This window comes from Heptranchias perlo, chromosome 16 (assembly GCF_035084215.1).
Source record: "Heptranchias perlo isolate sHepPer1 chromosome 16, sHepPer1.hap1, whole genome shotgun sequence".
Classification (NCBI taxonomy): Eukaryota; Metazoa; Chordata; class Chondrichthyes; order Hexanchiformes; family Hexanchidae; genus Heptranchias; species Heptranchias perlo.
Window position 1 is genome coordinate 16,479,237 of NC_090340.1, and position 22,600 is coordinate 16,501,836.

The 22,600-nt window shown below is 44.3% G+C and overlaps 2 protein-coding genes across 10 annotated transcripts in view; one reads left to right on the forward strand and one right to left on the reverse strand.

The window, feature by feature from the left end:
* The window catches only part of katnb1 (katanin p80 (WD repeat containing) subunit B 1), a 71,818-nt gene extending 54,200 nt beyond the window's left edge, over nucleotides 1-17,618 (forward strand). For 2 of the 3 annotated variants that reach the window (XM_067997699.1, XM_067997700.1), the window contains exon 19: nucleotides 2,466-2,982. In XM_067997699.1, coding sequence (XP_067853800.1) covers nucleotides 2,466-2,598 — 133 coding nt within the window. In that variant the 3' untranslated portion in view covers nucleotides 2,599-2,982. Of the gene's footprint in view, nucleotides 1-2,465; nucleotides 2,983-16,525 lie in introns of those variants that run through there. The other variant, XM_067997701.1, reaches the window with a different exon arrangement.
* The window catches only part of kifc3 (kinesin family member C3), a 68,057-nt gene continuing 50,690 nt past the window's right edge, over nucleotides 5,234-22,600 (reverse strand). For 6 of the 7 annotated variants that reach the window (XM_067997692.1, XM_067997695.1, XM_067997693.1 and 3 more), the window contains 9 exons: nucleotides 19,836-19,940; nucleotides 18,437-18,567; nucleotides 18,260-18,307; nucleotides 14,899-15,022; nucleotides 13,634-13,763; nucleotides 11,955-12,184; nucleotides 10,708-10,842; nucleotides 9,011-9,119; nucleotides 5,234-7,347 (listed from right to left, as the gene is read on the reverse strand). In XM_067997692.1, the coding sequence (XP_067853793.1) occupies nucleotides 7,301-7,347; nucleotides 9,011-9,119; nucleotides 10,708-10,842; nucleotides 11,955-12,184; nucleotides 13,634-13,763; nucleotides 14,899-15,022; nucleotides 18,260-18,307; nucleotides 18,437-18,567; nucleotides 19,836-19,940 (1,059 nt within the window). In that variant the 3' untranslated portion in view covers nucleotides 5,234-7,300. The remainder of the gene's footprint in view (nucleotides 7,348-9,010; nucleotides 9,120-10,707; nucleotides 10,843-11,954; nucleotides 12,185-13,633; nucleotides 13,764-14,898; nucleotides 15,023-18,259; nucleotides 18,308-18,436; nucleotides 18,568-19,835; nucleotides 19,941-22,600) is intronic. The other variant, XM_067997698.1, reaches the window with a different exon arrangement.

Sequence of the window (22,600 nt, forward strand, 5' to 3'; positions counted from 1 at the left end):
CCCCAATAACCTCTTAAAAACTAAGAACACTAACCAATGAACTAAATACTTACTGACTTACCCTCGACGCTCCTCCTTGCCTTGTTTTGATTCCTCCTGCGGCTCCCTTTATGCTACGCTCAATCTTAGTCTATAGTTCTTTGGTTTAAATCTCTTGGCACCTCCCCCCTCCCCGGCACCGCAGCTAATTCCCACACTCACCAAATTCCCAGTTGAATGTCCTCACTTAGCTACTTGTGCTGCCACCTTTGGCCTGTTTCTGCACAAGCTCTTAATCTAAAATCTGACCAGTTAAGATGCAGTTCCTTTGCCTATTACTTCCAAAATATATTGGCCCCGATTTTGCTGGAATGGGGCATCTCGTGGTGTGCCCTGTTAGTTATTTGTGTACGGTTAGGTTTTAAAAATTTTGCCCAGTTACTGGAATGCAAGCTGATAATGGCTCAGCGAGGGCATCGGCATCTGGTGAACAACGGGACAAACAGTGTACCTCATTAATCAGTGAGATTAAATGATTGAGAAATAATCAGGACTGAGAAGGAGGGTGAATTCAATGTCACATCAGGTACCGAAAGAGAGATAGAGATAGAGAGGGAAACAAAGAAAAATGTGACAGAAAGGAAAAGAACATTTTAAAAAAAAATTTGCCATTTTTAAAATCTGCAAGAATTCACAATCTGAAGGAATGAGACTCCACATGTTTAATTGTTCACTTTCTGGGCCAGAGGTTGAGTGGCAGTCATTAACAATTATTACATTGTTAAAAGGGTACTTATGCTGTTAATTACTAGACTTAACTTTCTGTGGCGAGCTTAATGGTTAATTAATGTGCAAATGTAGCAACTTCATGAAAATCACGGGGATGTTAAGGGCGAAATGCTGTGTTCATGATTCGCCACAAGCTGCTGGCTGATTTGCACGTTAATGATGTGCATCTTTCACGCCGTTATTTTTTTGAGGAAATTCTGGGCCATTATTTTATATTCTACATTGAAGTCCATCTTCTGCCTACCCGACTAGCCTATCCATATCCTACCATTTTTCACAATCCTTGTTACAATTTCCCATACTCTCTTATTTGGTGTCGTCAGCACTTTTCGATATTGAATCCTCAATTCCTAAGTCTGGATCATTAATGGACATAATAAATAAGAGGAGCCACAGCACAGGTCCTTGTGGAACACCAATCGTCACATTATTCCAGGCTGAGAGAGTTTCTTTTACCAGGACCCTTTTCTTGCTCCATGTGGCATTATCTTTACCATTAGTTTTGTATTTGGTACCTTATCAAAAGCTTTATTGGAAGTCTCTATAAACCATATCTGCTGCATTTCCTTGATCTATCCTCTCATTATTTCTTCAAAGAATTCTGTAATGTAAGTCAAACATGACCTGTCTTTAGAAATCTGTGCTGCCTGGACTTGATTTAACTTCTTTCTCCAGTGCTCAGTAATTTAATGTGATTTTATAAACTAATTTACCAACTCAAGTAAGATACTTATATACTTAAATGGCGTATCTTGTCTTTTTGAAGAGAGATGTCACATTTGCCACGCTCAAGGTCTCTGGCACAATATTCCTATTGATAAGGCACCAAATACATGCAAGTCTGTCATATTTTATCACATCTGGCTAATGTCCTGTAGAAATTCTCAGTCACTGCTATAGAGTTCCACAAGAAGGTCACGTTAGATGTTGACTTTGGACAAGTATGTCCCGAGCCTTCTGGCCTGGACATCAATTACCGTCGGTATTTGTCTCCCTCTTCCCCCAGCCCCCCCGCCCCCCACCATTGGACAGGTTCAAGACTGTACTAAGAGTGTCATTGGGCTTTATCTGCCTGTGACAGCCAGGCCATTCAGAGTGGTTGTCCTGTCTCTCTCAATGCATGTACTCCAACTACTGTATTCTAAATGGAAGTCATATGCTGTTTGTGACAGATTTTTCATGATTAGCCAGGTTCAAAGGAAATTAGGAAAATCCCTCCCTTGTAGGACAAAGATCCAACTTCCTTCGATAAGGGATTAAAATAACTGGATTCCTTGCCATCTCAAAGCAAATTAGTGTTAAAATCAGGGCACTGTTGTACTGGATTGAGGCTGCCAAAATCTAATCTTATAGACAGGAAGAACTCTGAACCCATGTGACCTGGCCTGCAACCCATGTTGCAGAGTTGAAAGGCCCTATGCAAAATTCTAAAACAACAGAGATGTCCAAAAATCAGTTGACAGAAATGTTACATTTACTATGATACACTATTTTTGCATGTCCCATTGAGAGTAGGGGAGTTTGCTGACTATCCAGTTGTAACTTCCCCACGCATAAGAATGGGGAGAGAAGAGACTAATTATCGGGCAATGGGGAAAAGTTGGGGAAAACTGAAATTGCAATGTGGATGTAAGTTCTCCTTTAACTTTAAATGCCTTAGTGCTTCTGTGATTTTTTTTTTCCTCATCCTTTCTTAGACACCAGAAATGTAAACTCTGTTACAAGCAGTTAAAAAACCTGCTCCCGATTCTTCAGAGTAAAGCAGGACTGTCTGGACGTCAAGGCAGTGCCTTTCGTGAATTACAGCTTCTGATGGCAGCTTTTGAATGACCACGATCTCCCTGGATCCATTATTGAACACTCCCTCTGGGGCCTCGGAGATTCTCCCCCCCCCCCCATCTGTTGAATTGATATCCTGTTGCAGACACTGCCGATGAATGAATGGTCCAAAGCCCAAATTGTTCACTTCAAATCAGTTCGTTTTTAAAGTTTACCAAAATTTAGAATTTCAAACATGCGTTGGCGAAGTTGCGCCTTGAGAGTTTTTTGTAACCCTGCAGAGAACAAAGTTTCTCTCAGTATTTACAATGAGGGGAGAGCCGGTGAAACTGCTAATGATTCCTTAGTTAATCTGCCTCCTATTGGTTTGAGTCCCTCTTAATTAGCTGTTGTAAACAATTTTACAACACCAAGTTATAGTCCAGCAATTTTATTTTAAATTTAATTTAAAATAAAATTGCTGGACTATAACTTGGTGTTGTAAAATTGTTTACAATTGTCAACCCCAGTCCATCACCGGCATCTCCACATCTTAATTAGCTGTGTGATGGCTGTCAGTGATAAAGATTCTAGTGATGTGTTTTGCATATTTGTTAACCTGTTGACTTGTTTTAAGTCCTTTTCTGTTTGCCATTTGTATGTTTGAGGTTGAAATCTCTGATCCTAATTACTCAGTTAGCATTTCATTGAACAAAACTGACTTCCGTGAAGCCACTCACCATGTGTATGGCCCAGGCCTGCTCATCTTTGTGACTGTCATTCTAACCTCGTCTGCAGGTAAATGGTGACATTCATAGTATTATGGGCTGTAGCTTGTTACCTGGGTAACTGCATATTTAAACCACAAGGTATATGCCAATCAGAACAAGTTAGGTTTATTTAAAGTGTATTATTACATGGGATAGTCTCCTTTAGCCTCAAAGAATGTCTCTGATTCCTACAATATTGAGCGTCAAGCAGGATCTACCAAAGTTGCAAGAGACTTTGGTCCTTTGGATGCCATCGAGCGGATCGCAGTGCAACAGATCATCAGCTGTTACAGGGTATTGAAGTTACTTTGTAAATGCTGCTTGTGAACCATCCATTTTCATTTGCTGTTGTCTGCAGAGTGATGTCAGATTAACTGTTTGGAGCAAAGCAGAATTGCTCTGTGACAATGCAGCTTAAATCACACTCGGGTCATTGCAAACCTAACACTGTAGCACATGTATAGGGCCAGCAGCCTCCCTCTTTCTCTCTCCTCCCCCCTCCCCAAGCTTTGAAATTGCTGTGGAACATATATTAGAGTATGTTGTTTCTGTGACTTGGAACGATCGCCTTTTACCCAGTGAGTTCTGTATATTCCAGGAGTTGCTCATTTCTCTCACCTGAGATTTCTAACTCTCTGCTGTAAAGCTGACATCATTACAGGTGATTTATTGTAACACTGACATTTCTTTGTCTCAATATTAAAAACCTTTTGATTTACCTCTTCCCATTCTTCCCTATTTTAACTTTACTTGACCTCATTTCTTGATTATCTGAAAAACAGTCCCCACCTCAAAAACAAGTCCTGCCTGTTTCTGCTACCCATTTTGCAACAGCAATCCACACAAGTAAAACTTGGCCCCTGATTGGTTGGAAAACCAATTGCTCTAGGCCTGGTTTCCAGTCAGGAGCCTGACATTACAGTGTGAGCTGGTTGAATGATCCTGTCCAACGTTGTTTTGGGGCTGATTGGAGCCCTGACTGACGCACTGATGTGTCCGTGCCCAGGGAGCAGGCGTGCTGCAGCAAGTCGCTTTGATGGGAAGGCACTAAAGTCACTTAAATTAGCCCTACTTGTGTGAATGTTTAACCAACATGCCTTCTAGCTGAATATTTGATTACTCACCGGTAATTGGTAGTGTTTGACTTACATTAAAGGTGTACAAAGCCCTTTTGAAATCTCAACAGTGCATTCTGTGATAAGCTGGATTGTAGCTTCCCTGAGAACAGTGTGGCCCTGAACAAGGAGCATGCTCCACACACCAGGGCTGGAGTCTGAACAGGATGATGTATCACATTCCATTTGACATCCAGCATTTTACCAAATTCTGCCCTGTTGTATATTTAAATGTCAAGTTGTACTTCAGTGTCCTTGCTATGTATAGATACTGTGATTTTAGAAAGTTATTTTCTATATGTATATATGAATTTTTTTAGCCTTCGCATTAAACTTTTGAAAATAATGAAGGGCTCGATCAAACTACTGTATCTCTTGCTCTCAACCTCCCACCCGCTCCACCTGTCACGCTGCAGTTTCTTTCCATCACTGCCCTCTCTCCAAGCTCATTTTTTCCATGAGGCACACCTCCTGGTCCCTCACTCAGCTACCTATTCCTAGCCCCCCAGTGGCTCCCACTCTGATCAGGCATCACAACTCTGATTATCTGTATCTACTGCAGGTGCAGGCTAAGATTTACTCCCCAGGCAACACAAAAAGGGGCAGAAACCCAGATCCAACCTTTTTGCCCAGGGAATTAGGTATTCCCCAGGGAGCATCGGTCAGGAGCCATGCCACTGACCATCAGACCAGTAAGTACACATTCTCATGCACAGTAGGAAGGACAGCTTATCTGTCCAGTTTCCAAAGATCACCTTTTTAAAAAAAAGTGACTGGCCTTGGAAAAATTGCTTCAAAAACAAAATCAAAACATTACTGCTGTTGAATAAATAAAGAATACTGGACTTTATTTGAAATTTGATCAGCAGCAACATACTTTGAAACTTTTGACAAACAGGTTATATTTGCATTGAGCAGTGCTCGAGATTCTCAGAATCCTGTGAAGGACCAAACTAAGTTTTACAGAGAAGTTTGGTTTAGTGGCAAGCTCTAAGGTGCCAGAGAAACCAAAACCCCACCCAAAAAAATAGATTTAAGTCACCACTCAATTTCTGAGCAATGTTGACCATCCATTATTGAAACAGACTGACCCTCCTGTGAGTGCTCCATTGCTGGACACCTTCTCCCCAAGAGGTGGTGTCACTATAGTTCTGGGCTTCTCACCCTCAACCACAGGGGCAATGGGGGAGAAACCTTGCTTGTTTTCCAACTCTGAATGCCAACATCTAGGAGGAACATCAAAAGAGTTCAACTCTTTAAAAATAAGACATTTCATGCTAAGTATAAGAGAGGAACAAGCTGCCTTGGACAGTAAAAGTCTGACCTCCCAACTGAAAATTGAAGGGTGGTTTGAAAAATTATATACATCATTAAATTTAAAAGCTCTCTTAACATCAGACAGACAGCTAGACAGGAAAGGTTGGCTATTAGCAGATTGGCTTTACACCAAGACAAATACTCTTACAACAGCTCTTGGTGACATTTTGCTTCTAGCGCAGATTTTAAAAGTCCCTGAAGCAAGTGGGGTGGCAGCGAGGCACAATGGACTTGGCAAGACAGTGAAGTCAGTTCCAGTGCCCCCTCGGTCTGTTTGGCACTGATATACAGAGTTTGGATACTATAGGGTGATGTGCAATTAAGGTGCTGTGCTAGACGAACAAAGGGGAACCCAGTTTTTAGCCAAGTGCACAGGGGGAGCTCTTTGTTTGAGGAACAGTAACACAGTAGCCTCCAAAAAACAAGTTACAGAAAAAGTCATTAATTTCCTTTGGTTTATCAACGTCCTTTTGTCTCTTCATTTTTAAATAAAGAATGTAGTGTGCTGCATTCACTGACTCAGGAGTGAGAGGCAGCTGCTTTAAAGGGCCAAATATGAACCCTCCACTGATCCCACCCAGGCTTATTTTGAGCAGCCGCCACTATCAAAAATCATAGGGAAATGGAAAAAAAGTTGTGACAATGTTCCAAAGGTTAAATTGGTACTTTGATGGCTTTACTTTCCCCCCCGTCCCCCTTACCCCTCTTCTGAGCCTGGCAACCCTTGCTGGGGGGGGCGGGGGGTCACTCTCCGGTTCCTACCCTCCAGCTGCCACTCTGGGCAGCAAGTGTAGTCCGTTTGACCACAGGTACAGGATGATGATCTCCACACACTCTGAAAAACAAGGACATGCTTGAAATCGACAGCAGGAATTCTTGCCAATTTTCTCCCTCTAACCCGGAGACCCTGGCCCAAAAAACAACTCATCACAGTCCAGAGGTCGTACAGGGATCTCGCAGGCCTGTGTGGCTCAGCACTGCAACACTGTGCATTCACTCATGAACTAGAACGGCCTTGCCCGTGTGGTGCTGGGATAGGGGAGAAGGTAAAGGCGACAAAGTCTTTAAAAGTGGCATCATGGCGACAACAGTCAGTGCCTGAGGCAGGGGCTCTTTGAGGGTGTTCCTGACTGTATGTCAGTCTCTCCGATTACTCCATACGACCTTACTGCGCTAAACTCCTCACAGTGCGACCTCACCAAATTCAATACCCATAGCGACAGGAAGCAGCCTGAGAATTGCAGTGTGAAGAGTAAAGTCAGTGTATGGATCATAACATAAAATAAAAATGACAAAGTATTTGTACGGGAGCTCATTGAACATCAACCTTTGGATATCAAATGACAGATTAAAAAAAGTAGACAATATAAAAATCTGTTTATATATATATAAAAAATAAGTAAGGAGCTCTACTCTGTGCATCAACTTTTTAAAACGGTCTGTATACGTGTACAGGTTAAGTGTATAAATGTACAGAGATTGGCCTATGGTCTGTGATTGGGCTGTGTAAAAGTGCTGAACTTTTGGACACTGGAGAGGGCACCGCTCCCCGATCTCCCGCTCCAGGCAACCTCAGAGAGCAGGCAGCGCTGCCGGGCCTTGTCGATGGTTTACTTCACCTGCAGGGGAAATGTGCACAGATCAGCTGAGCCACATCCAACAGACACAGAACTTTAAGCTATTTATCAAGGAATTTTAAAATTAAACCAGACTTAACCTTAGTAATAATGCAAGTGTTAGTGAATAAAGCAGTGACACAGAGTCACACACAGGATGGCTTTAAGTGTTTACTATCTTACAAATTGTACACCTGTGTCTCCACAAATTCCAAGAAACCTTTCCCAGTGATGGGAATTTAGCCTGTAGGGAGACCGGACATCCCGCGCCAAGAATAGCTGGCAAAGCAAGACACCATGGGCAGTACAGCCAGTACATACATCAGATCCAACCACTGCTCATTGCTGTGGCAGCTGTGTTATTTGTAGATGTTGCCCATAAAAGTTTGGATGGGTCTGTAGCAAAAGCAGCTGCAGTTTGTGCTATCAATTGTATGCGATAGAGACTTGGGCAAATCTGACCTTCCAGGCTCCATATGAAAGGTCCCCCAGGCAGGCAGGCACCTTCTCTCTCCATGAGTCCAGACACTCATTCTTTTCTTGAGAACTGGAATCAATAATGGGGAAGCTACGGCTGGTTAGGAGGAGAGACTGAGGACCTTTCTCCGGCCTAGTGGTCTTTATTGGGGCACTGGACATTTACCAAGCTGTTTTATGGATTTGAGTTTAGAGTCACTGGAAAGGTCAGGGAAATACTGGAGAGCAAGGTTGGGATGGGATCGAGCCTATTGATCCCTGTGGGAAGCTGACACACCCAAGTATTTAGTTTGTCATCTGGAGGTTTAGCATCAATCTGCAGCTTGCTCCAAGACAGCTTTTCTCCTTCCTCTGATCTGACCCCTGTAGTACTAGTCCGCCAGTACTGAAGTTTAGGACTCACATCCCCCTCAATCAGGATAATAGGTCAGAATCTGCATCTGTGTTGGATCCTATGGAACTACTTCATAATGTAGTCAACAGAGCAGCTCTGTGGCAAGTGAGATCTAGATTGTGAGGGGAGGTGAAAGGGGCACTTTATAGCTAGAGAAAAACTGCATCAAATTTCAATCATCATTTACAAAAAGTAAATCACTTCATTTAAAAAAAATTCTAATCTTTTCATGTTTTTCCAGAAAACTGAACTTATGGAACAGCTGATTCTATATTAAAGTGAATCTGTTCCTTATTTCCCTCAATGAGGAGATATAGGTCAGACAGTAAGGCATTAGGGAGAATAATACATCCACAACATATGAAACGGAATGAGTCAAATGGTCTATTCCGATCCCATGTTGAAGGAGAGACAATGCAAGAGGGGGACAGTAATGGGTCAGAAGTCCTGGTGGGTTTCCCAGATTCCTTGAGGCAACTGGCTGGCTGAGATTAGCCAGAGTGTTGGAGATGTGGCTGAGAGTTGGGCCAGGGGCCTGGAACAGATTGTGGAGGGAGCAGGTGTGGTCAGCAGCATGGCCTCTTGTACCGACACGCCCCCTGAATGAAGCAATGCTCCACGTGACCTCCGCAGAGTTTGAAGCCGGTACCAAAACTCCCAATCAACGCACCCAACAAAAGCGACCCTTAACATCTATGGCGTTAACGGCTGGATGTAATTGGTTGAATCGATGCGATCGGGCTAATCCAGCCATTTCCCCCACCCCCCAAAAAAAAATGTGCAGGATTTCCATACCAGACGCCATTAGTCTTCTTTTTCCTGCCGTGCTTTTCCCCACAGCGCTCCCTCCTGGATGGCTGGGGTTGAGCCGTCCCTGTTGGGCAACGGCAGGTGGGGACTCTAACTGTAAAAGAAAATACACACGTCAGCCAGAGTCTGGGGCCCCTAACAGAGCTTCAGTCCCATTAGGGGACCTCAAGCAGCTCAGTTGCCCCCAGCCAGTGCACTGTGTGACGGAGACTGTGTCACTGCAAACGCGTCAGTGTGCTGCACGACATACTCTGTGCGATATTTTACATGACACTGAATGGAAACAGGCGGTAAACGTATTGTACGACTGCTTTGTGACTCTGTCAAGGAAGCCACAAGTTACAGTGTCTCATCTTGACCTGGCATTTGTTAACTGAAGTCGTAGGCTGGGGGACAGCAACTACAGAATGATTAAATTTAATACAATCTGTGATTGAGATATTCATATAAAAGAAACTTTAAAAAGAGCTAACTTCAAAAGAATTGAGGGAAATAAAGGAAATGGATTGAAGGTGGTTCAACATTTCAGCAGAGGACAGGTGGAACACCTTTAAAGGAATAATGGTGAACATACAGGCTGAAGACACACCTAGAAATTAGCGAGCTCAGACTAAAACAAATGTGACCCTAAAATGGATTAACAGATTAAAAGGGAAATAAAGAGGAAAATGTCCTCTACAAATCCTGCAGGGAGAAATGGGGTTGGGATTCATACAAGAACATGCAGAAACGTGCGAAAACGTCAATAAGAGGAGCAAGAGAGACCTAGAAGAAAAGCATACTGCGGAAGTAAAACAGTAGAAAAAAATTTCAGTACTAAAATAGTAAGAGGGCATTCACAGAAGAGGCGAGAATCATAAACGATGCACGCACCAGGGTTCAGTGTTGGGACCACTAATGTTTCCAATTTACGGCAGTGACACAGATTCAGGACATCAATGCAAATCAGTCAAATTTGCAGATGATACCTAACCAGGAGGGGCAGTGCAATTGGAGGGGGCTGCTCAGAAAATACATAGTGAGCTGAACAAAACAGACATGTGAGCAGACGGACGGGAGAAGAAATGTAAAGTGTTCCTTAGGAAGGAAAATTGAGTGACGTGTGTACTCTATGAATGGTGCTGAAATAGCAAAGGATGAAATCAAAAGAAACTTAGGAATCTTAGTAGACTCGATGCTCAAAGTGTCCAACTAATGTAGAGCAGTCATCAGAGTGCTGAACTATACTCTCAAAACAGTGGGACACAAGTCAGGGGAGGTCACGATCAAAAAGGAGGCGTTTGAGAGATGATCTTGTAGAGGTGTACAGGATAGTTAAGGGAACGGGAAAAGGTAAACCTGGAATATTACTTTAAATTGAAATGTGACAGTAGGACAAGCGGCCACAGGCTCAAACTAGTAAAAAGGAAAATATAGGACTGATATCAGGAAGTTCTTTTTCACACGGAGTGATCAGCACACGGAATGGAATTCCAGAGAGGAGTAACGGAGAGAAGCGGCTCCTCAGGAAAGATTTCTCGTACTAATTTTAAATTCCCTAAATCCAAGTTATTTTCAGCATAATTTTCCCTTTCCATTCGAGACTCCAATCCTGTGATCTCTCTTCCACAACAAACCGTTTCAGTCACACCTGCTTACACACCCAGTCTCCGGGGAGCGTTAGGCAGTGAAATGTTTGTCACCTCACAGTCTTGGCGGCTGGAAAAGTGCTGGTTTTCGGTCCTTCGTCCCACGGCCCCCAGTTCCACCGAGCGCACCCTCTGGGCGAACTTGAGTGAACAAACCGTCTCATTGACGTTCTTCTCCATCGGAGACACCTGAGGAAATCAAAAGGCTGGATAAGAGCTCGTCGCAGTAGGAAATCCATGCACACATTTACCAACTCCCACAGTGATCCCATTCTTTCTGCTGGCTCTGGCCAGTCGCTAGCACTCTTACAGAGTCAGAAGATCGTGGGTTCAGGCCTCACTGTAGAACTTCAACACAAACTAGGCTGAAGCTCTAATGCAGCATTGAAGGAGTAAAAAAAATCCCATGAAACTGCTAGAAGAGCAGGAAATTCTCCTGGTGTCCCTCAACCACAACCAGGAGAAACAGGTTAACTAGTCATTCATCTAACTGCTGATTATGGGATATTGAGGTGTGCAGAATGGCTCCTGCAATTGCCTAGCTAACGGTATCTACACAACAGAATTCTATGTGAAGTACCTGGAAATGTTTCTGACAGACGTGACGAGGCAAGTTCTTGCTCTCCTACTGTGACACCGAGTGGAGACTGAAGCTTCGGCTCTGAACTCTGGGTTGACATCCAGCGGGATACTCGGGTCCGGTGGGTGTGGGTGGTCTCCCCTCATTGTATGGGTTGTGGGAACCAGTGAAACCCTCCCGTCCTATAGGACCACCCACCCTACCAGCTGGCACAAGGATGGTTTCGGCCAGGAAAGAAACGTTTAACTCGCAGCCGGTCAGACTGTTAATCAGCCTGCGAATTTATGTAATTCTATAAATCCTTCCACTATTTCACTATTCTCCAAGAGGGGGGGGCGGGAAAAGAGTGTGAAGATACAAAAATAACAACCATCAACATCAACGTTACACAATCATCTACCAGAGAACCAACACCAGCTTCACAACCACTGGTTGCCTTAAAATTAAATTGTTACGAGTGCAGTTCCTATCTCTTCCACACGCACCTAATTCCAACAATAATTAGAACACCAGAGCTGTCCAGTGAGCTTCTTTCTATTCTATATGACTCCCATCTCCACCCCACCACCTTCAACCATTAAAATACATCAAAGCCACAAGGGCCACCATCACCGCCCCCCCTCCCCACCCCCATTTCCGCAGGTATCAGATACACAGGGCAGTTGGAGCTTCAGTAAGTCCGTACCCTGGGAATACTTTGATAAAGAGAAAGGAGCCTCACCTGGACCATCATGAGGGTCTTGCTGTCCCCACTGAGGGAATCTTGTAGCAGATAGGTCAGTTTGGAATTACGGAAAGGAATATACGGCTGCTTGGAGCGCAGTGCGCAGATGACATCACCGAGGGCCAACAGGGACTTGTTAATGTTCTGGGCTTCTCTCAGCCGATGCCCCTCCGCACCCGACTTACCAACACGCTCAGACCCAGCCAAGTCCACCAGGTTTAATTTACCTGAAAGAAAGCAAAGCAGTGAGTTGCAAAACAATGAAAATCCTACAAGTCGCATCTCCAAACAGTAAGTGGCCCAGTTATCAGACGCTCAGTTCTAATGCTGAAACTCTACCCTCATTATGAGTCTCCCAGTTTCAGCAATGTTAGACTTTGCTCTACCCTCAGTATCAGGCACTCAGTACTAACACTGCCTGATACGAGGGTAGAGCATAGTCTAACACTCAGTACTAACACTGTTAGACTATTCTCTACCCTCAGTATCAGGCACTCAGTACTAACACTGTTAGACTATGCTCTACCTTCAGTATCGGACACTCAGTACTAACACTGTTAGACTATTCTCTACCCTCAGTATCAGACACTCAGTACTAACACTGTTAGACTATTCTCTACCCTCGTATCAGACACTCAGTACTAACACTGTTGGACTATTCTCTACCCTCAGTATCAGACACTCAGTACTAACACTGTTAGACTTTGCTCTACCCTCAGTATCAGACACTCAGTACTAACACTTAGACTATACTCTACCCTCATTATAAGGCTCCCAGTTGTACTATTCCCATTACATCCCACCCTAACTATAAAGCTCTACCATTCTTCCCAATACCACACACAGGCAGTGACCTGGAGGACCACGGTCCCCTCTCCGTATCCTCCACCTCAAACACCACCCCAGATATTCCTCTTTAAAGCTCAGGCTTCAGCCTCCTAGAGTTCTCATCGCAAATCTGAACTGGAGGTGCCCATAATTCTCTGTCCATTTTAACGGGTGAAAAATCACGGGCAGCTTGTGCCTGAATTTGTGATGAACACTCTTAGGTGGGCAAAGTACTAACAGGCGCTGGACACATTGAATGAATTTGGTATGGATTTGAGGTAAATGCTATGATAGGGTTGGAGCTGCTCCATTTACAAAGGCAAATTAGACAAAGGATCAATGTCTATCAGAAAATAACATTTTGGGATACAGTATATGAGCAATTTGAGACAAGACATGAGGTAAGTGTAGCAAGCTTGGGAGGAACAGGTGACTTTGGACCTACGATTCCCAAAGCTCTCCATCACTGGGGTTTTCCTTGCCTCATGTCTGGGTCTGTTGTAGACTATTTGATAGAGATTGATTGCAATGATCAGTCAATAACTGCATTATCTTTGTATCATGCGACTACCAGGATGGTGGAAGGCGAATTAGATGGACCGTGGGCTTTTTATCATCTAGCAACGCCTATGTTCCTAACTGCATCCATTACACAAATTGAAAGTTACTTTAAAATGAACAAAACTCGATGCGTGGGCAGAAATCTGAGAAGCAGGGCCTGGAGCTCTGACCGTTTAAATCTATGGCCAACGTTAAGCCTTTCTTTTAACGAAATAGGCAGATCAAAGCCAGTAACGTATAAAGTACTTGCACACTCACTCACTCTCTTTGCTACTCCCAGATCCTACCTGTTGTTCTGACTCCAGAGGTGAGGTTTGTCCCAGTAACGGAGACTATGAGCAGAGCGTGAGACCGCGAGCTGCGCTCGTTCACATTGGTGAAATCCGTTGCCCGATTCAAACGTCCAAGTTCGAAAACCTGGTGGAATAGAAATGCTAGAACTCAAACCATGTCCGTTCTGTGAAGATCCTGCTTTCCCCGAAAGTCAGACTTCAGGAGGTACATTTATTATGAGCATGTCCGTTGCTTTAGTATTTTCAATTCAAAAAAGGAATTCAGTTTTTAACATCCAAACCATAATATGCTCCTCATAGTTCCAGGCTGAAACAGGCAGCAACATGAGCACAAGATTAGCAGGTTTACTGCAGACCTAAAGTACGGCTGAGGGAGCTGCTTAGTGACGGACATATAATCTGGGCTGACATTCCAGTGTAGTACTGAGGGAATGCTGCACTGTCGGAGGTGCCGTCTTTCGGATGAAATATTAAACTGAGACCACGTCTGCCCTCTCAGGTGGACGTAAAAGATCCCACGGCCACTATTTCGAAGAAAAGCATGAGAGTGCTCCCCGGTGACCTGACCAGTGTTTATCCCTCAAACGACACTATTAAAACAGGTCGCCCGTATAAGACGGAAATGAGGAGGAATTTCTTCTCCCAGAGGGTCGTGAATCTTTGGAATTCTTTACCCCAAAAAGCTGTGGAGGCTGAGTCATTGAATACATTCAAGGCTGAGTTAGACAAATTTTTGATCAGCAAGGGAGTCAAAGGATATGGGGAAAAGGCGGGAAAGTGGAGTTGAGGTAAAAATCAGATCAGCCATGATCTCATTAAATGGCGGTGCAGGCTCGAGGGGCCGAATGGCCTACTCCTGCTCCCATCTCTTATGGTCTGAACAGGTTATCTGGTCATTATCTCATTACTGTTTGTGGTTGCCTGTTGTGAGCAAATTAGCTGCCGTTTCCCCTACACTATAACAGTGACACACTTCAAAAACTACTTCATTGGCTGTAAAGTGACTTGGGATGTCCTGAGGTTGTGAAAGGTGCTTTATAAACACAAGTCTTCCTCTCTATCAGGGCCTTGCGTGGAAGGCGCATTTCCTGGGAAAGAGCAGAAATATTGCCCGCAAAGATTGACAGGGTCAAGATAAATGTCCCAACCCTCTTATCCCCCATTCTAATCTCACACTGCCAGCCTGCTCAGCCCCTCTTCCTACACATCATGAGAACAAATAATAATAATAATAATAAAAAAAAACACACACATCTCACCTTATTGATGTCCTCCACGCTCTGTACCCTGACCTGAGTCAGGCCCGGGACATAGAGCTGGCCACTGCCATCGGGACTCAGCTTTATCTCCAGCTTCTCGCTCGGGTCCTTGGCCAACAGGTTCCTGCAAAGTAAACGAGAAGTCAGATCTTGGGGCCTCAACAGGCCCAACGTCATCAGTGCCCACCTGCCGACTGCCTCACCACCAGACGTACAACCACAAGAAGGAAAAGACAACAGCCACAGAACAGCAGAAAGCACCAGACAGCAGGCAGACTGTGGGTACAGTAGTTACGTGGAATTCTGTGCTCAGAGAAGTGGAATTTAACAACAGAGGAAAAAAAAATGTAAATCTTGTTAAGAATCTAAAACTTTATTTGGAAATAAAATGACTGGGAAAGAAAGGGGTATTTGTGGGGGGGGGGAGGCATGAATCAACTTCTACAGCTGTGACCTGAGCTCTGATTTGATCACATTCATGTGGGACCAGTAGGGGAGGGTGAAGAGTCTACCATCAAATACCAGGGTAGGTGCAGCTCAGGAATCTACAACTTACACAAAGATCCAGGAGGTGCCATTACGGAGGCTTCAGCAAGTTAAACAAACTGGTCAAGAATTTGGTTCAGGTTATATTCTGGAAGGGATCCATTTAATTTTCTTTTGCTTTCAGAAGTTCAGACTGCATTTAATTGATCATTTTGATTTTAACTGCTCCACTCCTTTGTACCGAAATTCAACTGAGATTTTTGTTTCATAATAAGAAAATCAAACCTACTTTTACAGCTTTCTGTTCTTTCTGTTAAGAAATTGTGAAAAATAAAATTTCCTTCTAATTATTGCACTAGATCAATTCTGGTGAAGATGTTAGAATCACTCTCTTTGGTAATAATAATAATAATAATAGCTTTCCTTATATCAACACATTACTTACTTAATTCTGTTCCAGGATAATACAAAGAAACAAAGGGGCAGGGAGCGCCCGAGAGGGAGGGAGCGCCCGAGAGAGCGAGAAAGGTTCATTTTATTATAAAACGAATGCAGGTTACTTTATTTAGAACTCGTTGGTAAGGCGATAGGTTTGTGTTAGCTCCTATGGAGTCCCCAACCTCACTTGCAATGAGTTAGTGAGGAATGGACAGGTTGACAATGGCTGTCAGCTGCCATTATAGGCTCAAAATATTCTGTAAGGTGAAGATGTTTGCAGCCCCATACTCCTTGAATTCGACGGGGCAATGCAGAGGGAGCTTCACTCTGCACGTAACACATGCTGTACCTGACCTGAATCATCTGAGATCTGCTGTATATGAACATAAAAACACAGGAAAAAACATGGAATAAGTATTCCTTTATTGTCAACGGTGATCAAACAGAATGCTGGAATATTTGCCCACAATAAAATCGTGCTCTGCCAATTCTAGCACCCCAGGAAGCTTTGCATCTCATGCTGTACCTTACAGGAGAGTGTTTGAAGGGGCAGTGTAGAGGGAGCTTCACTCTGCATCTAACCCATACACTACCTGGGTCCTTTTTTAAAAAAAAATGGATAATTTTGTTGCATCCCCAACCGTTGCTTTTGAGAATTGAACACATTCGGTTATTATCTCACTCTGTCAATGTCGTATTTCAGAGAGTAACAACCACGTCTCCAACAGAATGGGCACCCAACCAGATCAGCATGGAAACAGATCCCGTTACTAGGGGAAATGACTGGTTATGTACATCGAAGGTATCTGCCAACGAGCAAAGTAATTACAGAAGCACCACGGGTATCGGCTACAACCGATCCTTGTTAGTCCCACGATCAGATCACGCCCACAACATCCAAAGCCCCAGAATGATTCGTTCCCGTAATTGACACCTGCAGGTATCGAGAGTGAAGAAGTTTGCTGAAGCAGAAAGAATGAGGGGAGATGAGAGAACGGACGTTTATCAAACTCTCACCTTTCAGTTGGAGCTGGTTGAAGAAAACAGCAAGAGAGCTGGACGAGCTCCAAGGGAAGAGCAACTGTTGGGATTGGGATTCCCTCAGACCAGTGGGGGAAAGGCACCATTCAGTAACGGTATGAAGCCATAGAGCCCAGGAAGGTCCCACCAGGTGTGAGGCTTGCTCTGTGCTGTATCTGCTGATCTCAGTCACGGCAGTAATGGGGGGAGCTACAGCTATGGGTCTGGGGGAGGGGCCGTGGAAGCCAGGGTTTCTGCTCCTTACGGATATCCACTGACATCTACTGGAAAGTGGAGGTTTGTATACACAGCACTGGACCTCCCATGGTGAATAAATCTCTCGCACCAACTATTTAGGATCCCACATGAAGAAAGGCCGTCAATCTCTTGTGGGGAGCAGAAAAGAAGGGGGAAGGGAGAAGAATTTCTCTTCAGGGGTCCCTAACGGATTCAGTAGGCACAGATCCTGTAGCGTTTATAAAAAATGCCCGGCCAGAATTTCTAGGCATGAACCCCCATTTAGTGTTCAAATCCCTTCATGGCCTCGCCCTTCCCTCTCTCTGTAACCTCCTGCAGCCCTACAACCCTCCGAGAACTCTGCGTTGCTCCAACTCTGGCCTCTTGTCCATCCCCCGCTTCCTTCACTCCACCATTGGTGGCCGTGCCTTCAGCTACCTCGGCCCTAAACTCTGGGATTCTCTCCCTAAACCTCCCAACCTCTCTCTCCTCCTTTAAGACGCTGCTTAAAACCTTGGCCAAACATTTGGTCACCTGTCATAATGTCTCCTTTTTTTGGCCCGGTGTCAAATTTTGTTTGATAATTGCTCCTGTGAAGCGCCTTGGGACGTTTTACTACATTAAAGACGCTAAAATAAATGCAAGTTGTTGTTGTAATGTCTACGGACACCAGAGTTTGAGCATTGTCATTTCACCGAAGATATGTTTCCTCTGCATCCCTGAGACAGCTGGGCACTGGCTTGATCTGGGACAAGTCACTCCAGTGGCGCTCCCCATGGGCTACACAAACTCCAACCGAGCACACGGCGGGGATCAGAAACTCACCGTTTGCAGATCAGGCTCAAAATTGCACCTTACATTCCCCTCCCCTCCCTCGAGGAGCATCACACCAGATCTCCTCTGCGTACTGAACTTTCAAAACGATGGGGGACGATGTAATGAGGACAACCAAGGGAATTGGTGACCCAAGTCCCCAATCACTGCAGCAGGGAAGGAAATGGGGGTTAAAGTAGACCTACCAAGGAAAGCAAGGAGGACACAACTGAACCACTTAGAAAAATCTGAATTAAATAGGCCCACAGTTTTTTTTTTAATATCAAAAACAGTCAGCTCTACAGCCATGCCAAAGCATTGTACCAATCACCATCCATGCACCACCCAGAGTGCAAGTATTAGTAACCTCATAGTTAGATCCTCAATCTTCTGGGGGTCAGACCCCAGCAGGTCTCTATAAAAAGAGAAAATACCATTAGCAACCACATTCATCGATTACCCCCATACTTTTAATGCGTCACCACGTGGAAAGCAGTCCTCCACCGCTCGTTAGTCGCTGACACTGCCGTTAACGCGCACGTACCTGAGCGTTTCGTTGTAGATCTCGGCCATGCTGACAGTGATGGTCAGGTCCCAGTCCGCTGACCGCTCAGCCACTTCACCGAACAGGAGCCTGAGAGCCCGCTGGTTAATCCCAGGGTCTTCGGGCGAACCCTAGAGAAACAAAGACCGCTGGTCACTGTTACACGCCTGTGCGGACTTGGCTGAGGGAAGAAAAGGCAGCTTTCTGCTCCTCACAGATCGGGTGGAATTTACAGGTAAAACGGCAAGAAGGAAGTACAGAAAGAAACCAACCGTGTGATCAAATAGTAAACCTAGATTTTACACATTACCTTACCCTCCGTTACGAAACATGGACGCTGCTGAGGAGAATGTTCGACATCCTGCAGCAAACAAGACTGCTATTCAGGAATCTCAAAAATTATTCTAGCGCTCCCGTTGATGAAAGGGCCTTTTAAAGAACTAAACATTACTCCAAACATCTTTCTCCTCCCATCAACCAGGAACCCAGTGCTAGAACTCACCAAGGCTTCTCGGACAGCACTTCCCAAACCCACGATCTTCCCAACCTAGAAGGAGGAGGACGACAGCAGGCGCATGGGAACAACACCACCTGCACGTTCCCCTCCAAGTCACACACCATCCCGACTTGGACATAGATCGCTGTTCCTTCCCCGTCACTGGGACAAAATCCTGGAACTCCCTATTTAACGGCACTGAGAGAGTACCTTCACCACATGGACTGCAGCGGTAAGGCTCACCACCAAATTCTCAAGGGCAACTAGGGAATGGCAATAAATGCCGGCCTCGCCAGCGACGTCTACATCCCAAGAATTAATTTTTAAAAATCGTCAAAACAGACCTGTAAATAAGGGCTAGTGCGGATTAGTCAGGATCACAAGGCCACACAAACACTTTCTCCCAGCAATTGGACACGAGTCTTTGCAGATACCGTTGCCAGAATTTGAGAAGCAGGTGTAGGTGAAAGCTCTTGGAAATTTGCTGTGTTTTGTCAGAAGTATAACTGCGACTGCAGGAGCCCATCAGCGAGCCCTTAAAACTTTCAGATTCTGTGCCGATGATACCCAGGAGTCGTTCCTTAAGGAGGAGCCATTTTGTTATAGCCAGAGTGACAGAGCTGCAAATGGAGCAGCGAGATGTCCTTTTCTTGTCCTTTACACTCACCAGCTAAAGGGGCATTTCTGCCTCTCAATAGTTTGGAAGGAAAGAGTTTTGTGAACTGGACTGAAGGGGCCAATGTGGTTCATTTCAGCAGTTCAAAAGAAAAAGTACCACACATTCCACATACCCTTCAAACTGCTTTACCTGTAAAATATCTATAAACTCTCGAGTTTGCTGACACTATGAGAGGGGTTTATCCATTTAAAAAGAATCCACAAGACTGCCATTAAATACCCTACCTCCATAGTGTACGTCTTGCCGGAGCCAGTTTGCCCATAGGCGAATATACAGACGTTGTATCCATCAATACAGGATGTGACGAGGGCCTGGACCTCCTGGAATATCTGAGGGGAAAAAACAGGACAAAGGAACATTTAGAATCTGACAATAGCGTCAAATTTTGACAAGACACGGAAGTTTGGATGTTAAACTACCCATCCTCCACAGCAAAGCTCAGCTGCCAGGCTGCCCGGGCCACTGGAACCTACATTTGGGGGTAATAAAAGGAGCCTCTTCAGTGATAGCATTCTCGCCTCTGAATCAGAAGATTGCGGGTTCAAATACTATTCCAGAGACGTGAGCGTATAATCTAGGCTAACATTCAGTGCCGTACTGAGGGAGTGCTGCCCTCTCAGGTGGACACAAAAGATCCCATGTCACTATTGTGAAGGAGAGCAGGGGAGTTCTCCCCAGTGTCATAACCAATATTTATACCTCAATCAACATCACTAAAAAATCTGATCATCACCACGTTGCTGTTTGTGGGAGCTTGCTGTGCGCAAATTGGCTGCCATGTTTCCTACATTACAACAGTGACTACACTTCAAAAGCACTGGAAAAAGTGTAAAAATGAGTTACAGGGACGCTACTAGAACTGAGAGGGCACAACTATTGGATACTGAACAGGCTGGGGCTCTTTTCTCTAGAAGTCACCTGATAGACCTCTTCAAAATGATGATGGGGTTCAATAGGGTAAATGTACAGAGAATGTTTCCCTTGTGGGGAGAGTTCAAAACTACTGGCCATAAATAAGACACTCACTAATAAATCCAATAAGGAATTCAGGAGAAACTTCTTTACTCGGGTGGTGAGAATGGAGTGGTTAAGGCGAATAGCATAGATAGGGGGAGGTAGACAGGAGAGAGGAATAGAAGGATGTGTTGATAGGGTTAGATGAAGTAGGGAGGGAGGCGGCTCGTGTGGAGCATAAACCCCAGGATAGACTAGTTGGGCTGAATGGCCTGTTTCTGTGCAATAAATTCTATGTAACTCAATGGCTGTAAAGAGCATCGAGACGTCCTGAGGCTGTGAAAAGTGCTACATAAATGCACGTTCTTTCTTTCTTTGTGGAGTTGAACGCTGTCCCCTAATAGGCTAAATATACATTGGGTTTTTACAGGATAATCTGTATCCAGGCCCCTTTAATCAAGTTCAAAAACTAGGAAAAAATGAGATGTCAGTTTAATGTTTTCTTATTCATATTACACAACCTACTACATACAAAGACCATGAGATTACTGGTACAGACAGATACTCACAGGAGGACTCATCAGGAAGAGTCCTAAGCCCGTGGCTCTAATCTGCTTACGCTGGTCGAAGCTAGCGGTACAAATCCTCCAGTGCTTTTGTGTGTTGTACCATTTATGGTCTTAGTAATGTCGTGCTAACCTGATAACATGTCAACACGTACTGGTTATTTTGAATTAATATGTTAACCCATTAAGTTATCTTTTAAATTATGTCATCCCCTTCAGTGCGCCTGCACGACACACATTACAGTTTTGTACCTTACTGTCTCATTCTCACGCACCTGTCTCTATTAGTCTATTGTATTCTGATCATCTTCCGACTGCCTGGCTCGGTGCCTAGAACACACCACGTCCGTCCCTGCAGATTATTAGTCCATTAATGTCTGTTCACAGGTTCTAATCTTGTCCTGAATGTGGCCTCTTAGAACCTGCTTATGTTGCAGATTCTTAGTTTTAATATGTGTAAATGTCTTTAATGTTGAGAAATGTTTAAGAAAGTTATTGGAATGATTAGGGTCTTCCCCACCTGGCCTGCCCCCGTCTACAGACGCCAATCCGCAAAGAAACAAGACAAGGAGGAACAACTTCAATTTGTAGGACGATATCGACAGCTCGTCCGGAAGGGAACTAATCTGAAGCGAGGGTCAGCTGATCCTAGAACCACAAACTGAACCGGCTCGAATGCCACGCACCCAGCAGAGGCCCCAGCTGTGCTGGGAACAGATGGGATTTTTGGCTGGTGCAGGTGCGGTCATTTCACCCAGTGTACCCTGTACCCAGCCATTTACAGTCTTACTACTGCTCAAAATTAGTTCCCTAAATCAAAGACTTGCATTTACATAACAACCTCTGTCAGAAATATTAAAGGGCTTTGCTGACGATTAATTACTTTGAAGTGTAATCACTGTTGTGTACACAAATGGGGTAGCCATTTTACACACAGCAAGATCCCACAAACAGCCATGAGGTGAACGACCAGTTGTTCGACTTTTGGTGGTGTTGATGGAGGAATGTCGATCAGGACACCCTTCAGAAAATACACACTTAAATGAAGGAAGTACAGTTTCAGTGACAAAACTGACTTTTAGGGAGCGAAGATGTAACACAAAAAAACACACACAACTGGTGAAATAAATAAATAAATACACAGATCACATATACCGAACACTTGAGAAATTTGAACTATTTTCCCCACGAAGGGGTGACAAGAAATAGGGAGTGACCCAAAGGAGCACAGAATGGAAAGAAAGTCTCACAGTGTGTAGGAAATCACTACATGGCCCCTTGATTCTCAGGAGAAAAACAAATGAAGATAAATTCATACCTGATGGTGGATTTTAGCTAAAGAGCTTAGTCAAAAAAAAAATTCTTTTAAGTGTGTTTATTAATTGCGGTTTTCCTTGTGCCATTTCTGGCTCTGTTGTCGACTAATTCACAGAGATTGATTGCGATGATTAGTCAACAACTCCATTACA